Source organism: Mastomys coucha, unplaced genomic scaffold (assembly GCF_008632895.1).
Source record: "Mastomys coucha isolate ucsf_1 unplaced genomic scaffold, UCSF_Mcou_1 pScaffold16, whole genome shotgun sequence".
Taxonomy (NCBI): Eukaryota; Metazoa; Chordata; class Mammalia; order Rodentia; family Muridae; genus Mastomys; species Mastomys coucha.
Window position 1 is genome coordinate 78,797,122 of NW_022196898.1, and position 18,280 is coordinate 78,815,401.

At 46.4% G+C, this 18,280-nt stretch overlaps 1 protein-coding gene across 1 annotated transcript in view; it reads right to left on the reverse strand.

Moving 5' to 3' along the window:
• The window catches only part of Hadh (hydroxyacyl-CoA dehydrogenase), a 45,028-nt gene extending 41,423 nt beyond the window's left edge, over positions 1-3,605 (reverse strand). Inside the window, exon 1 of the mRNA XM_031375531.1 lies at positions 3,382-3,605. Coding sequence (XP_031231391.1) covers positions 3,382-3,516 — 135 coding nt within the window. The 5' untranslated portion in view covers positions 3,517-3,605. The remainder of the gene's footprint in view (positions 1-3,381) is intronic.
• Positions 3,606-18,280: the final 14,675 nt, after the last annotated feature.

Below are 18,280 nucleotides of genomic sequence, written 5' to 3' on the forward strand. Positions count from 1 at the left end.
TGAAATGGAGTGGATGAGTGTTCTGGACAGTTCACACAAAAACAATAGACTAAGCAGTGCTTAGAAAGAACTCTCCAATCGACCTGAGAGGCACACAGCTTCCAGCTTCCTCTTTCCTTCTTTACAAAGCAGAAAGCAATCTGTCTCCACTCAGAGCTCATTTAACGATACAAGCCATTTTGCCTCAAGATAATCAGCAGTCAGAGCCAAGTCAGAAGTACCTAACAGGCAAACACATAAAACAAGGCAGTGTACTTAAACATTAACCTGCAGTCTAAGAGGTCTTTTTTTTTTTTTTTTTTAATTTAAAACAAACAAAAAAATGGCAGGCAATGTAGACACTCTTAGAAGGTACACAGTCACTAATGGCCGATGCTCTAGCTAAATGTAACTAAGCCTGGACCTTATTTGTCTAAAATTACTTAACTATTTGATAAAATGCATTGGGTGCATACAAAATGTATTTACACCCTTTTCCATCCCATTCAGCACAAAATGGAACACGTCCATTAGTTAAAATTATAAACAGAACCCCTGTTGACTTAGGCCATGTCCTAGAGAGTTCAGAAGAAATGGCAGCTCAGTGTGATGCAGGATGATAACCTAGATGCTAATTCATGTTTGTACTTTTATGGCTTCACTCGGGCGGAATAATTAAATAAAAGGTGCCAACCTTCTTGGCAGCCCCTGAGCAAACTGCACTGTCAGCTGGTGTCTGTGTCAGGGCTGAGCAAGATGGAGCAGAAAACTGGGATCAATGTTCTCTACCTAAACCCAAGGCTCCTGCCTCAACATGGAGGATCAGGAACAAAAAGGGCCCGAGGCTAAAAGGACAACAGGACAGATGTTGGTGTCCATTATCTCAATGGCACTTCTGGCTTCTTGGGGCATTATGCTATGTGGCAATTGAGTGACTTATTCCTTTTCCATATTCCTACAAAACCTCTACTCTAGAGTCACTGTGCAGAGATATAGCAACTGCCTTATATTTTTATCAACATGCAGATGACCCAGCTCCCTGTGCTCTGCATATTAATTAATTGTTCACCCCTGGTACCAGAGGCAAAATGTTTTACTACCATGCACCAAAAACTGTCCATTATGGATTTTTTTTTTTTTTTTTTGGTTTTTCAAGACTGGTTTCTCTGTGTAGCCCTGGCTGTCCCGGAACTAACTCTGTTGACCAGGCTGGCCTTGAACTCAGAAACCCACCTGCTTCTGCCTTCCAAGTGCTGGGATTATAGGCGTCCACCACCACTGCTCAGCTCCATTATGGATTTTTTTTTCTTAAAAAGGAAATGGCATAATGGGTGGAGAGATAACTCACCAGTTAAGAGCATTGGCTCCTCTTCCAGACGACCTGGGTTCAATTACCAGCACCCACATGGCCGCATACAACTCTCTGTAACTATAACTGAGTTCCAATTTTAAAAGAGAAAGAAAGAAAGGAAGGAAGGAAGGAAGGAAGGAAGGAAGAAGGGGAGGAAAGAAGGAAGGAAGGAAGGAAAGAAGGAAGGAAGGAAGGAAAGAAGAAAGGAAGGAAGGAAAGAAGGAAGGAAGGAAGGAAGGAAAGAAGAAAGGAAGGAAAGAAGGAAGGAAGGAAGGAAAGAAGGGAGGAAGGAAGGAAAGAAGGAAGGAAGGAAAGAAGAAAGGAAGGAAAGAAGGAAGGAAGGGAAGAAGGAAGGAAGGAAGGAAGGAAGGAAGGAAGGAAGGAGACAGTACTACCTAGAACTGTTTGCAAGGCCAAGTGTAAGAAGTAGAACAGCTAAACCAATGGAAACATAGTAGAGCCATTAATCGGGAAAGAAGTTTCCCCTGTAGGATCAGAGTGGTCACCTAAAGTGACCCAGAGGAATGGCTGTTCCTTATGAGTGTTTGAGTGTTCACTACTTAGACTGTGGGTCTTTGTTACACTTTTATTCAAAGAGCTCTGCTAGGAGGTACATAGTATTTCCTCTTCCCCCTTGCATTTCCATATAAACTCCCGGACCTAGCTGCTCAAGTGTTTCATCCACAAGCCTCTGCTCCCCATCCCTGTCAATCACTTTCCTTCCTCTCTTCTCAGGTCAAAGTTTGAGCCCCTTACCCAGTTAATTTTAAATGCTTCCTGTGTGAGTCCTCAGGCACTTCAACACACTTTGGATGAACACGGCATCCACAGAACACAACATCCTGCATTTGTACAAACTCTGCGAGATACTTTCTAATTAGTTTCTAATCACAACAGTTTCTGGAGTCTTACCGACATTGTTACTGAAGGCGCAAAACCCGATTATCCTGTTACTAAGATGTTGCTTAAACTTTGGTTAAGGGATAACATTGTTTTACTGGACTTGGAAAATGAAAATCCTCACAGCCTTGAGAAGTTTTTGTGGTCCAGAGGGAAACAGCAGACTGGGTATATTTCTTTCAGCTGGTTTTTGTTTTATTTTATTTAACGGATTCTGGAAGAAGTGCAATCAAGGAACTGGCTAATGTTTATATCAAGCAGGCAAGTATGCATTTGGTTGGGAAAAGACACTGACCTGTGAATACCCTCCAAAATTAAAATTAGGTAAGCCTTCCACTGCCACAAAACTAAAGCTGCAAAAGCCTCAAAAGGTAAGAATATAACAGCAAGGACATTAAAAAAAAATCACAGCTCTCTAATGTGTGTAGGAAGGTTACTACTGAGAGAAAAACGGTACTACATGCATTTCAGTATCCAAACTGCACAACTCATTTTGAACTGTGCCTCAGCTGGCACCAGGCAAAGTCCCACAGAAGTCGATTCGAGATTAGAGACTTCTCGGGGCATAAACTATGCTTATCTCCATCGCCCACTCTCTCGAGGTTCAGAACTGGGCAAGCATGCAGATTTCAGCACCGGGGCACTGGGTCAAAGGTCAAAGTTGCCCGGCCCAGGCCTGGGCGGAGTCCCAGCAACTCCACAAACTCCCACTAGGTGACTTTCCAAATTGTTACAAAAGTGAAGGCCAACGAAGGAAAAACTGTGGGAGAGGCGGGGCACTTGGAAAGAAAACTGCTCAGACAACAACCGAAGAACTGTAAGAAAAAATAAAAGGAAAGAAGAAAAAAAACGTATAAAGAAAACTAAAAGAAATCGCAGCCCAGGTCTTGGCGAGCAGATAACAGTTCCAGGCGGTGAGCAAACACTCAGCAACTCTGCACGCAGAACTGTGCACAGTCCAGCTCCAGTGTTGCACGCGTGCACCAGCGCTCTCCACCGAGCCTTCCCCGGCCCGGGGCAGCTAGTTCTGAAGCATGCACGTGAGGATCGGGCCAAAGGCTGTAGTTCTGGGACAGTGAAGCATGCTGCTGCACCTTCTCCGACCTCTGCAAACTACTTCCACCACACCCGGGGGCGCGAGGCCCGCTCACCTGCGCGATGCCGGCGCCCATCAGCCCGCCGCCGATGACCGTCACATGCTTGATCAGGATCTTCTTGGCGGCCGCCGACGCAGAGGAAGAGGAGGAGGACATGGAGCGGACGAATTGCCTGGTCACGAACGCCATAGCTCAGTGGAGCAGCGGAGAAGGAGCAGCGCGGACAGCGCGAGAGGTCCCGGAGCCTTGTGGGCGGGGTCGGTGACGTTGGGGGCGGAACCTCGAGCACGCCCCGCCCGCCCTCTTGACAAGCTGCAGGTCCACCCCCTGAGGGCGGTGCCAGGACTCCAGCAAGCGAGGATTCTGGCAAAACAGAGACCCGCCAAGAGGCCACCTGTAGTTGCCTTCACAATCTGGTGGGCTGGAGAGGTTGTGATCGTGAGCATTGTGTTTAGGGTCAGGACGGTAACCCGGGATAGAGAAACACAGGAAGGGAAAGCCTGGCTATCGGCCAACTTTCTGCCAATCACTGCTATCTCTGCGCTAGTGAGACGGAATTGCTGTTGGTTTTACTTCTAAATGTTCCTCTAAGCTCACCATCCAGTGGAAAGCCATCCTCCCCTCGCCCAACTGGAAGAAATGATAGTTAATCCTGTGTGCAGTGAGGCTCCCTGCAGGCGCCTCATCTGTGTCTCACATTCTGCCGAATAGAACTAACTTCCTGTCTGAATGTTGGAGATCGAGAGTCAAAGTTCTCTCGGGCTGTTTCTAGTTACCCACTTCTGTATCCAACTTAAGTTAAATAAAACTCAGGCGATGTGTTGTCACCAGGCCGCTTGCTCCCATCAGTCCCAAACTAAAACAGCTTAAAAAAAAAAAAAAAGGCATAAAACCCAAGGAAAAGAATCACTTGTTCCGCCGTAACCTGCCTGCTCAGGGTCTTCAGCAATGTTCTTGGTAAACAGATGGATTTCCGACCTTCTTGTTCTGTAGCTATAAAAAGTTTATGTAACCCTGTCAGCAATGAACCTTGTCCTTCAGAACTGTTTCCAGGCCCGTTCCCTGCGGCAGGCTCTTGCATGTGGCTGGGAAAAGGCTCTCCCGCACTCCCTTGGAAGCAGGGGCTGTGCTTTGCATTGACCCTTTGAATCTGATTTTTATATTTAATTCTTCAAAATAAGCAAAGCCCACTGAATGCTACATTCCAGCCAAGTCAAAAAAAGAAAAAAAAAATAGGAGACTTGGAACGGAAGTGGAAGGCTACCCACAGAAGCCCAACAGTTTGAAGAATGGACACATTTATGAAGAAAGAAAGGAACGTGAGCAGCAGTCTGAGGAAGGAAGCAAGACAGAGAGGAGAGGTCTCTATGGCTGAGGCACGGCTGAGAGAGGAGAGCAGACTGTGAAGAAGCTTGCAAACGAGGGTTCAACTCTTAGTTTTCATTTAGAAAGACTAATTATAATCCAAGTACAGTGCTGTGACAATATAATTTTCTTTCTTTTTCCTTCCTTCTTCCTCTCTTGTTTCTTTCTTCTCTTCAGTGTGTATCTGTGCACTGTGTGGATGTAATGTCCAAGGAGGCCAGGGAAGGGCATCAGGCTCCTGAGCTTGGAGTTATAGACTGTTGTGAGCCACCATATGGGTGCTGAGAATCAAACCCAGGCCCTCTGAAAGAGCAGCCAGTGCTCTTAACCACCGAGCCATCTCTCCAGCCCTACAATATATTCACAAATGTTATTTCTGTTGTGATATTTCATGTGTACCTCATGCCTGAGGTAACGTACATTTTCAGATCTCTGCTTTTTCTTGGAAAAGAATGATACATGTGTCATTCTTTTACAAGTGTGTCTTAATCCACTTGTGCTGCTACAACAAAACCCCCAAATTTCTCCTGGGAGCCAGGAAACCCCAAGTCAGGGTACTCCCAGGTTCATTACCTGATGGGGACCCACTTTTAGCTCAAGGATAGTTCCTTGTATCTGCAGATGGCTAAAGGGGGTGATGGTGAGTCGTGATTGTCAAATCGAATGAATCTGAAACCGACTAATCCCTGGGAGACTCCATGCAGGTATTCCCAAAAGGGTTAACCGTGGAGAGAAGAGGGTTAACCGTGGGGAGAAGATGTCCTCCCGGAGTGGGCAGCGTCTTTTACAGAGTGGGGGTGGGGTGCGCCCTAGATGTAAAGAGATCTGAGAGAGAAAAATTAGATTTCCTGCTGGCCTTTTTCTCCTGCTGGAGAATTCCTGTACTCTGCTGTAGCTGCTGCAGGCACTCTTCCCTGACATCAGAGCCTAGCCTAGGCCTTCTAACATGGGCTGAAGTGCAGACTCTCTGGGGCTTCTCCTGGCCTTCAGCCAGGCTGGGATTGCCGACCTAACCAGCTGCACAGACTAGGCAGCTGTGAGAGCTGAAGCCTGTCCAGTAGCAGGCACCACTGACAGACTCTCCGGCCCCAACCGTGTAAGCCAATCTAATAAGTCGCATCTCATAATGCACATTATCCTGACAGTTCTCCCTCTAGAATGGCAGTTCTCAACCTGTGGCAAATCTCCCTCTCCGGAAAATACTTACAATTCGCAACAGCAGTAAAACTACAGTTATGAAGTGATAACAAATTAATTTTATGGTTGGGGGGTGTACTGGCTGGTTTTGTGTGTCAACTTGACACAGGCTGGAGTTATCACAGAGAAGGGAGCTTCAGTTGGGGAAGTGCCTCCATGAGATCCAGCTGTGGAGCATTTTCTCAATTAGTGATCAAGGGGGCAGGGCTCCTTGTGGGTGGTGCCATCCCTGGGCTGGAAGTCTTGGGTTCTATAAGAAAGCAGGCTGAGCAAGCCTGAGGAAGCAAGCCAGTAAGGAACATCACTCCATGGCCTCTGCATCAGCTCCTGCTTCCTGACCTGCTTGGGTTCCAGTCCTGACTTTCTTTGTGATAACAGCAATGTGGAAGTAAGCCAAATAAACCCTTTCCTCCCCAACTTGCTTCTTGGTCATGATGTTGTACAGGAATAGAAACCCTGACTAAGACGGGGTCACTACAACACAGGGAACTGTATTAAAGGGTCACAGCATTAGGAAGGCTGAAAACCACTGCTCTAAAGGGAGCGGTCTGGAGGCTCTTTTTTTAAGCTACTAGTCTCACCCCATCACCTTCCAAAGGCCCATCCCTAAACACTCCTACATTGGGTTTCAGTGTATACATCTGAAGAGGACCCACAAGCACGGCTGCAGTACTCCCTAGAGATTCTCAAATCTGAGGCCATCTGTCATAAACAATGGTGCTGTGTAAAGAAAAGAGGCGGGAGGACTTCGAGTACAAGGCCAGCCTGGGCTACATGGCAAGGCTCTGTTTAAAAAAACCACCCCAATAAAACACAGGGAAGGCCAGCTGCGGGGCAAACTCTGGAGTTTGGCACCAGTGGGCCCTGTAGACCTGCGCTTTCCTACTCTCCCTTTGTTTTCATTTTCATCCATCAAGAGAAATGGTCTGAGGGGGAAAAAACCAATCCCCCCCAAAAAAACCAAAAAACAACCTTACATTGATTTCACACTAAACATCATCTACTGTAGTCTTGGGAAACAAGATCACTGGGCCCTCCTCCTCAGAGCCAGCCAGGTGACAGTTACCATAGACTCATTCCTCTGCTGGAACTGTCATCCTTTGAGAGCCTCATAGCAATTTCAGAAGACCCTGACTTGCTTCTTCATTCCCTTGGTGGTGGGTTTGTCTTCTTGCCTTTCTCTCTGCAGAAACAGTGAGGCACTAGCCCCAGCTAACAGGACCCTGGTTGCTTTGCGTTGTTGAAGGAAGGGCCTGGCACAGAGAAATAGGTAAGTAACAGGGGTGTCTCTCTCTCTCTGTTGGTCGCATGGATGGATAACGGTAGTACTTAGAACACAGAGAGCAGAGCTGCAGATTTGGGGCTAGGGAGGTGGCTCTGGGGTAAGTGTTTGCTATTTGATCATGATAAACCTGGCACCTACATAAAAATCTGACAGTGTGTGTCTCTGATCCTAGCCCAGGGAAGGCAATCCTAGGGGCTTGATGGACAGCCAGTCTAACCAATCGGTATGCTCCAGCTTCAGTGAGGAACTGTATCCCTGAATAAAGCAGAGGGATACAAGAGTGTCAGGGGAAAACATTCTGCATCCACTCGTGGCCCCCATGTGTGTACTCTTGGATGCGCCTGCTCACACATTGCATGGGCATACACACACATATGCCCCCATACACAAAAGCAGCATATTTGACACCATAGCCGATGGGTTCTAAGAATATCAAAGCAGGCACTAGTAGGCCCTGTGCCTCATGAAGGTGGCGGTGGCCAGGCAGAGGGAGCTGGGAAGACAGCCTTCCCTCTGCACATACACAGAAGGGCAAGATTTGGTAACAACCAAAAGTGTTGACCAGGGGGCAAATTCATTGAGAATGTTGGAATTTTCCTTTTGTTTATGGAAAGTGAATGACCTGTGGATTCAGGGGAATGAATAAGAATTATACTGTCTTTCTTGTGTTTTGTTTTTTTTAAATAGGTTTTAGGGTCGTATATGCTTGGCCCAGGGAGTGGCCCTGTCAGGAGGTGTGGCCTTGTTGAAGTAGGTGTTTCACTGTGGGTAAGGGCTTAAGAATCTCATCCTAGCTGCCTGGAAGCCAGTCTTCCACTAGCCGCCTTCAGATGAAGATGTAGAACTCTCAGCTCCTCCTGTACCATGCCTGCCTAGATGCTGCCATGCTCCCACTTTGATGATAATGGATTCAATCTCTGAACCTATAAGCCAGCCCCAATTAAATGTTGTCCTTTATAAGACTTGCCTTGGTCATGGTGTCTGTTCATAGCAGTAAAACCTAAGGCAATCAGAAAACAAAAAGTTTTGGCTCCAAGAGCAAAACCCAGAGAGCATCGAACCAAAGGTTCACTTACTGAAGAATCCATGATGAATGATCTTGCCAGAGGTTTCATGGCAATAAATTAACTTTCATAATTAAGGAATGTGGTAAATTTGAGAAGGCAGAGTCCTCTTTTTGCACAGCACACTGAGAACATCCTCCAAATGACAGACAAGACGAGCATTTGAACAACACTGGGATAGTTGTACAAATAATTTTATCAGTTTGAACTTTTGGAAAAAAAAAGGTCATGGCTGACTTCAGATAATGAAGTTTTCTTATCTCAGGTTTTCTCATCCTGCCAGCTATTGTCCCGAAGCCAGCTGCTAAATACGTCTCCTGAACAAGAGCTATGAAGGTAGTCGCCTTCCTGAGCAATTTTTATTTACTTCTTCTGATCTTCAACATTTACTTTGTGTGTGCTTATACAGCATGAGTCACACACGAGGGTCATGTGCTCATCAACATTTATTTTGTGCATGCTTACATATCATAAGTCACACATGAAAGTCATGTGTGCTTACATACACACACGAAGGTCAGGTGGCAAGTTGGAGAAGATGGTTTCTCCTTCTATCACGTGGGCTCCCAGGTTGTCAGGTTTGGGAACAAGAGTGTTCACCCTCTCCGCCATCTTGCTGGCACTTGACTTGCTCATGCTTAATGGTTGTACATGGAAGCAGCCAGCACACACCCAGCCCTTCAGGATGTGTGCCATTATTCTAGGTGCTATGGCTGAGTTCAATTATGGAATCTTTCTGATAATTCCATGAGGTAGCATTCTTTAATACACAGGGAATCTGAAGCCCAGATAAAGAAACTTAGCCAGGATTGGACAGAAAGCGTCGGAATTGAAACACGGGACAGTGCGAGTTTTCAAGGCTCATGTTCTGGAGCTCCATGCTGATTGCTCGCCAGGGCAGTTCTCCGGGCTTTCATGCTATCCTTCAAGGTTTTAGATGATAAAGCCACTTACAAGCTCACCTAATACAAGCCAGATGCAGAGCTGAGCCTACTCCAAGGCAAGGGCCCATGTTTCTCATAACCCCATACTCCTTAGGAAGTGCCCTCCTCATTTCTCAGTGGGGAATGGGCAGACAGCAATGGGCATTACATATGTGGAGAGCATGATGCATGTGGAGATTGCTACACATGTGGAGATCATCATATATGTGGAATGAGAGCATGTTAGAACATCATGCATGTGAAGAGTATCCTATATGCAGATATATGTTGTATGTATGGAGAACACCATGCATGCAGAGTGAGCGCACCATACTTGTGGACAGCCTCACATATGTGGAGAGCATGACACATGCGGAGAGGGTCACACAATCAGAGGGTGCTATATATATGGAAAGTGTTTTGTATGTGGAGCTTTTGTTCTCACCAGAATACCACACATTGCCAGGGCCTTATCTAGACACCCTGGAAGGCAGCAAAGGGCATGGAGTCAGCAATGGCAGCCAAAGCTGCTTTACCTTTGGCAATTCTTTTTGTCTTTAACTCTTTGCTATTTTGTGATCAAAAATGGCAAAACCAGATGAAATGTCTATTGGAGGTGGACAACATGGGCCAAGCCAGAGTGAAATCCATGCTTGGTTTGTTGAACCCACAGTCAAACATCAGCATTTAATTGACAATCTATGAGAGAAATATAATCCCAGTGGGTCTTTTTCACAGGATTGTCCAGCAGTGTCTCTAGGGACATAACTTGGGTATTCTGAATAATTTCCCAAACCCGTGACTTTGACAGCAGGTTATCATCTTTAATTAGGGAACACGGACAGTTAGAGAACGGAAGGACATCTGATAGTTGGAAGAACTCTTCCAGAAGAATAATGTTTCACAGTTGGAAAACAAAAACAAAACAAGTGAACAAACAAACAAAAAAGCCCTTTTTTTTCTTATTAAGAGAATCAGCGATACTGAGTAATATATTAGCAGCTATTTAGGAAAATATTAGCAATAGTTGCCCATCTCATATGGTTAAGTATAACGTCTGAGGACTATTAAATAAACATATCGATCATTTAAACCTGTTTACATGGAGTCTGAGACCATGTAGGTAGCCAAAATAAATCACTTTTTTTTGGTTTGTTTGTTTGTTTTCTCTACTGTCAGTGGCACTTGAAGATCTGGTCCTCAGGCGTAACTTGGACTTGGAAGGAACCTCAGCCCCTCTAGTCCTCCTTTTGTTGGCTAGCCATGTGTGTGAGGATACGTTAGAGGCGTTGCTTGACCATTGTTTCAGTTGACAGTGTGAAGGATGCATAGGGTGGTGCATCTGTGTTCACCCTCCTCTTGAGAAGTGGACACTGGTTGTGCTTTTCCATTGCTATGGCAAAACACCAGGACTAAGGAAATTTAAGTTTGCAGTGTAGCTGATGATGACCTTAAACTTTTGCTCCCCCTGGCTCTGTCTCCATGAGTGCTGGGATCATAGGCCTGTCGTCCCATTTCCTGTGTTCCATGTTGCTTTCTTTGGCTGCAATAAACACAGTAACCAAAAAGTAACTTGGGAAGGAAAGGGTTTATTTCATCTTTTTGTTGTCTTTGTTTTTTGTTTCTGTTTTTTCCCTGGCTGTCCAGGAACTCACTCTGTAGACCAGGCTGGCCTTGAACTCAGAAATCCGCCTGCCTCTGCCTCCCAAGTGCTGGGATTAAAGGTGTGCGCCACCACCATCCTGCTTGGTTTATTTCATCTTACAGTTTAGAGTCCTTCATGAAAGGAATTCAGAGCAGGAACCTGGAGTCCTGAAGCAGAAGTCTTGGAAGAGTGCTGCCCCATGGCTTACTCAACTTGCCACACTCACGCTAGTCTGGGCCCTTTGTCTTGGTTACTCTTCTATTGCTGTGAACATACAGGCCATGATAGAGGAAACTTTAGAAGAGAAAGTTTATTGGGGTCTTACAGTTTCTGAGGGTGAGTCCATGACCATCATGGCGGGGAGCACGGCAGCAAGCAGGCAGGCAAGGAAGGCAGTAGAGCAGTAGCTGAGAGCTTACATCTAATCCGTACACAGGAGGCAGAGAGAGAGACACTGGGACTGATGGGTTCTTTTAAAACCTCAAAGCCTACCCCAAGTAACATACCTCCTCTGACAAGGCCACACCTCCTAATCTTTCCTAGACATTTCCACCGACTGAGGGTCAACATTCAAACATATGAGCCTGTGGGAGCCATTCTCATTCAAATGACACACTCTCTGTAGGGGCTGATTTTGTGTGTCAATTTGACACAAGCTGGAGTTATCACAGAGAAAAAGAGCTTCCCTTGAGGAAATGCCTCCATGAGATCCAGCTGTAGGGCATTTTCTCAATTAGTGATCAAGGAGGGAGGACTCATCGTAGGTGGTGCCATCCCTGGGCTGGAGGTCTTGGGTTCTATAAGAAAGCAGGCTGAGCAAGCCAGGGGAAGCAAGCCAGTAAGTAACATCCTTCCATGGCCTCTGAATCAGCTCCTGCTTCCTGACCTGCTTGAGTTCCAGTCCTGACTTCCTTTGGTGATGAACAGCAATGTGGAAATGTAAGCTGAATAAAAATTTTCCTCCCCAACTTGCTTCTTGGTCATGATGTTTTGTGCAGAAATAGAAACCCTGACTCCCTCCCACATCAATATTTAATCAAGGAAATGCCCCCACTGATTTTTGTATAGGCCAATCTGATAGAGTTTCATCCTCAACTAAGGTTCTTTCTTTCTAGATGACTCTAACTTGTATCAAAGCTAACTGTATCAAAGTGACAAAACTAACTCACTAACCAACCAGCCAACAAGTATATCCAGTTTTATGCAGTGCTGGGGATCAAACCCACATTAAATAAGAACAACATCAGCTGATTTGCATCTCTATGCACTTTTATCCTTATTTTGCACATGAGACCATTGAGTTCAGAACGAAAACTAACTTGGCAGAAGCAGAATGCATCTCTGGAGAGAGCTAGGTCTGAAACTGGATTACCTGAAGGCAAGGTTGCCACTTATCACCAGGGTTAAGCTAGCCCTGCACAGTGGATCCAAGGCCCCCCAGCCTTCAGGATCAGAAGTTAAAGCTAGAGTTACAATGACATTCCAGATGGAGTCTGGGGACTGTGAGGGAAGAAAGGTGGAGAAGAGCCTGTAATCATACCGTGTAGAGTGTCCAGGGTGTGCGTTCGTTGGGAAAATGGAGACAAAATGGTGGGAAGGGCCTCAAGCAGAGTTGTCCCCGTTTGTGTAGTCCTGTGCTCGGCTGCATTAAGCTGACTTGTAAATAACTGCAAATTTACAGGCAAGGTGCAGAAACAAAGAATGACATACACACACACACACACACCCCTCTAATCCAGAGGCGCCATTATTAAGAGTTTACTGTGCTGTTTTGTTTTGAGATCACAGCTGTGTCATCCTCATCTCACTGTCATCGTCACCTAGTATCTGTATGCAGTCATACACTGTCTGAACTCTTTGAGGGTAAGTAACACACAGTGTTCCTTTACTTAGAATACTTCAGTATATCTTTTGTACAAACACAGTCATTTTGCCACATAACCACATCACAGCCGTCAACTCTTACAAACTTAAATCTGAGTCATTTCTTCCTGATCTATTATGTGCTCTCCGATTTACTTAATTAAATCCTTACTGCCCTTTATAGAGGCTCTTGGGTTTGCATCGAGCTTGGGGTCAGGTGGTGTATCTACCTTGTCTCTCACAGCACACCAGCTGGCTTACCTTCTTGGAAGCGGTCCCAGGGAGCAAAAGGCAGAAGCCAGTGTTTTTCTGACCTCCCTTTGATAGCTCCCCACCATGTTTCCATAGCAGCCTGGTGTTTACGCGGGTCTGAATTGATCAGCCTAGGAGGGAACTGTTGGAAGAATCATCAGGGCTGTCTGTCCTAAGCTCTGTCTGCTGTACTATCCCAAGGTCCTGAAGAGCTCTTTATAAGACTTACTGTTTTCTCGGTAGCATCAGAGTCCTTTTGTCACACTTATGTGCTGGGTCTATGAGCTAACACCACACTTTCTTTTCTTTTTCAGATAAAGAGGTGACTTTATTCAGACTGCTTGGGAAGGAAACCCAGGCCAAAGGGCAGGGATTGGCCTTCTCATTGTATTCTGTGTCATAATTTTTTTTTTTCTGTTGTTCACTGATTACCCTAGGGCCTTGTGGCCAGCAGGCAAAACTACTCCTTACTTCAAATCCATTCCACAGTACCTACCCGCCCAGCAACCAGCCAGGGAAGCCTTGTGATGAGGGTCCATGGTAACATCCTGGTTTACTGAGTTTTGACAGGATCTCCAACACATCCTTCACCTTCACAGACAGATGGAGCCTGTCCTATACTATCAGGTCATCCTCTGCTGGAAGATGCCTGCTCCTGCTCCCTGCTCAAAGACTGTAGAGGCGACTGATGTTCTCTCAGACTGGCAGTGTGGGAAAGTGATTCCTTGTTGACTCTGGCAATCTCTCCAATTGTGTGCAAGGCCGAGCCTAGATGGGCATACTGGCAAAGACTTCTTGGCACCTGGCGAGGGAGAAAGTAGGGTGCGTCTGTTTCCACAATGATCCTCTCCAACGGGGTCTGTCTAAGGGCATCCCGAGCCTCCCTGGTGCTGCTCAAGAACTCGTGTGGCTCACTTGCGAGAGTAGTCCAGGCCCATCTCCCCAAATGCCACAGCCTTGGGGTGGCGTGAGGCACACAGAAGCGTTCTTTCTTTTGACTCTCATTATAGGATCGTGCAAAATGAGGGTGACAGCCAAAGGCCCCCAAACCAGATCTTCTTTCAGAAGTTCTTCCCATAGGCCACCAGTCAGTGTTCTGGGATCACAGAAGTCAGAGATGCAGCCTTGAAATTCCTTAGGGAAGGAGTTGCTATAAATCTTCCTGAACTTTGTAAAGGTGCCCTTGAGACAGCTTGGATGTCCAGATGACAGTGGGTATCGGTGAAACCCTCTTCCGGGTTCAGCGCCTGGTGGCTCTTTGGCAAAGAGCTGGATGTGTGTTCTCTGAACCCACACTTTCTTTTCTTTTTCTTTTTTTTTTAAAGATTTATTTTATTTATTTTATGTGTATGAGTACACTGTAGCTGTACAGATGGCCATGAGCCATCATGTGTGTGGCTGCTGGGAATTGAACTCAGGACCTCTGCCAGTCCCGTTCGCTCCAGCCCGGCTCACTCTGGCATAATTCACTGTAGCTGTCTTCAGACACTCCAGAAGAGGGCGTCAGATCTCATTCCGGGTGGTTGTGAGCTACCACGTGGTTGCTGGGATCCGAACTCAGGACCTTCGGAAGAGCAGTCAGTGCTCTTAACTCGCTGAGCCATCTCGCCAGCCCCCGAACCCACACTTTCTTGATTACACAGCTGCATACAAGTTTGGGTACATGATATGACTTTCATGCGTGTGGATATTTTGGTTTTTGACTTTGCCTTGACTAACTGATTGACACTCACTCAGGCCTGATCTCAAAGAGATTCAGGTTTCACTGGTCTTAAGTGGACCACCAGCATCCTTCTCTTTATCAAATGCCTGAGGTGGTTCTGAAATCCTTTCAGGGTTGAGAACTGTGGCCTAGTTGATCCAGTCAGTGGCACAAGGGAATCAAGGTCCAATGAAAGGGCACGAGTGACAAAGTTATACAGGTAACTGCAGGTGTTGCGCTCCACCGCAGACAGCCTCGTTCCGGGTTCAGCCCTCTTCCCACCATCTGTGTGTGTGTGTGTGTGTGTGTGTGTGTGTGTGTGTGTGTGTGTTTGTGTGTGTTTGTCCGGGTGGTGGTGGTAAGAGATTACCAGTCCTCAGGCAGAGCACCTGAAAGGTGTCTTTCCCTGAAAGGTGTCTTTCGAGTCTGCGACAGAAGAGAGCAGGACTCAGGTCTGAAGCATGCTTTGGTCCAGCCTCCCTATCTCACTCTGCCCATCTCCTCATCGGGCCACTTCCCCTGGCCTCCATGTGGTCCAGCTCGTCCGCGTTTACCCTTCTGCGCCTGCGCAGGTGTTTTCCTCCCTATTCCGCTTCTCACCGACAAGGCAGAGAGAACACGTAGTAGCTCTGAACTAATCCTGAGAAGTTCTTTTCATTTCTAACGTAGCTTTTACCTTTAGATTGTAAATGGGATTTTTGTCCACAAGAGGGCAGCTAAGAGCTTCTTCAACCCATTTCTCTCAAGAGAGGGTCGGGGTGGGGCGGGAACTGAGAACAGCCGACCTTTCCTAGGCGGGGTGGGGGCAGGAGTCAGAGGTATTGTTTATTTCACCTGTGGATAGGAGACACATGTTTGAGGTGGGCGTGGGTGTGGGCATTTGTGTGCCAGCGTTGGCAGAGGGCATGTGGAAGTCAGAGGACTACTTATGGAAGTTGGTTCTCTCTTCCTACCTTGCTGAGTAAAATTCAGATGGTCAGGCTTGACATAAAGCACCTTTGCTCATGGAGCTATCTTGCCAGCCCAAATTATATACATATTCTTATTAACAAAAATCTCTTTGAAAACTCTGTAAATTGCACACACACACACACACACACACACACATCCCACTTTCCTTTGAGGTAGCCTGTTGGAGCCCAGGTGGGATCAGGAGTGGGCATACAACTGAAAACAATGATTTCCACCTTCCCAGAACCCACCGCCCCCTCTCCCAGGATCTATCAATGAGTGACTAATAGTTCAGCAGTAAGGTCTGTTGCAACAGAAATGCCTACACTGGGCCACAGCCCCAGTGGCTGTCATGGGAGACTACAATCACTCAGTTTGCCATGTTGTCTATGGGGTCATCACCTTTCCTCAGACTTCATTCTCCATTTGCTCTGCCGACTCCCCGTGCGCTTGTACACTATGCAGCACTCACTCTAGTGAGGCCTATGCTTCAGTTTGTGGCCAGAGGTGAGAGAGATGGGAGGTAACAGAAAATGGGGGTGGGGGGATGGGAGGTGGGAGAAGGCAGGTGGGGGAGATGGGAAGTGGGAGAAAAGAGAGGTAACGGAAAATGGAGCTGGGGGGATGGGAGAGGGTGATCAGAGGGGAGGGGAAGAGATGGGAAAGATAGGATGGGGAGTTGGGAGGGAGAAATGGGAGGGAGAACAAGAGAGGGGGAAGAGATGGGGGTGACGGGAGGTAGGGGGAAAGTGAGGGGGAAAGATGGGAGGTGGGGGAGATGGGAGACCCTGTAAATTCAACAACATAAGGACAGCAAAGGGGTTTAGGAAGAAATAAGCTGGAAATGAGGTTTAGGAGTTCTTGGGAATTCAGTTTTAATTCATGTGGGTTGGGTCCTCTGTGGCAGAGCTGGCCTTCAAGCTGTGACCTATGGGAGGAAGGTCTGGAAAAACCGGCAGCTTATCCATTGGCAAAAAAAGATGCTTCAGGTATTTAACGCTCCCTTTTCTTAGGAAGGACCAGAATGTGGTGTCATAGGAAGGCCAGTACAAAAAGGCCCCAGAGGGGGAAAAAACAAAAAACAAAAAACGATGTCCTCTTCTTTAGAGAGAGGGAAGCGGGACTGGCAGCATCTTGAACAGTGCATGACAGACAATGTCCTGGAACAAACTTCCTCCGGCTCCACATGGCACTTTCGTTTCTGCCTCTCCCTGACACGAGCTTCATCTTCCTTGGTTAATTCAACAAGAGAGTTGGAGGAGGCAAATGCCCTATTTTTCTGGCTCTGGTCTTCAAATAGATAAGGGGACTTTATAAAATGTACCAGGCAGCACTGCAAATGTTCAAACACCATTGTCTCAAGTAATAAACAGACATAATAATCTTGATGACAACCCTGACTACACTCTGCAGGCACTCAATGATCTGCCACAAAAGCCTTACACACTCTTTGCTGATTTGTACAGGGGTGTGGTGTGTGATGTAAGAAAATTGGACTCAGCAGTTAAGAGCACTTGTTCTTACAAAGGACCCAGGTTCAATTCCCAGCACCCACATAGAGCTTGCAACCATCTGTAACTCCAGTCCTAGGGATGATGCCCTCTTCTAGCCTCTGTGGACACTAAGCAGGCATGCAGTACACAGAAGGACATTCAGGTAAAACATTCACACACATAAATTCACAGACATAAATCCACACAGAAAATGTAGTAATCTAGGCTCAACTCACAGATCACAGATTTACAATAGATCGCTGCAATAACATAAGGTTTATTGATCCACGTATGTGGGGCTGCCAACCCTCACGGCGGGGGGGAGGGGGGATCAACCCCGAACTCAGAAAGCACACATCTTTTATACTTTACAGAGGGCAGATTTCTGCAACAGGGCTAGCTGGCTTACTCTGGTTGGTGGAACACAGGACAAAGGATCTCTTCAGGCATTGGTTGGCTTGCTCAGGGGGCTGTTCTTGGCTTAGTCAGCCAACTTCCTTATCCAGCTCTGTACCTGGCCTTGAAAAGTCCCTGGGAAGAGGCTTAGTAACTAGGTGGTAGGGGGATTGTCATCAGCAAGGTCAGGGTGACAGTTTGTGGTCTTTCTTGAAATTCACCACAGGGAGGGGTTGGGGAGGTTCTTTCGAGAATTGCTAATCTTGTTTTCGTGGACCTTAACGTCATTGCGACCACCAGTTATTTTTGTTTTGACCTTACTTAGCTTAGTCGGAATGGCCTGGTCATCATTCTGTCTCAACATTCTGACCATCAGAACTTTGTTTTTACAGCATGTCCTTCGCTATCTCTGAAACACAACTTCTCAGTGTCTGAAGCCGCTGCTTACAGGAGCTGGAATATGGTTCTCTTATCTTACTGTGAAACTTTATTTCTACATCTCCAGAACTCTGTTTTTCACTTTATTACTTCAAAAACATCCACAGACATAAAATAAATTCACACACAAAACATTCACACACATAAAAGAAGATCTGGCTGCTTTGACATCTCTCTGGTACCATGTCCTCTAAGTGTGACTGTACTCTGATGGCGTAATTTAAAAAGAGTTACCCTGCCTGTAGTTACACGCCTGTACCACACTGTGGGTAACTCTCTGGAGGTCTGCTTCCTCTTCCTTTTTGACTAAAATTTCATAAAAACAACAAAAAAATTGCTAAGCAACTGAAAACAAACAAACACAAACCAGCTGACACCA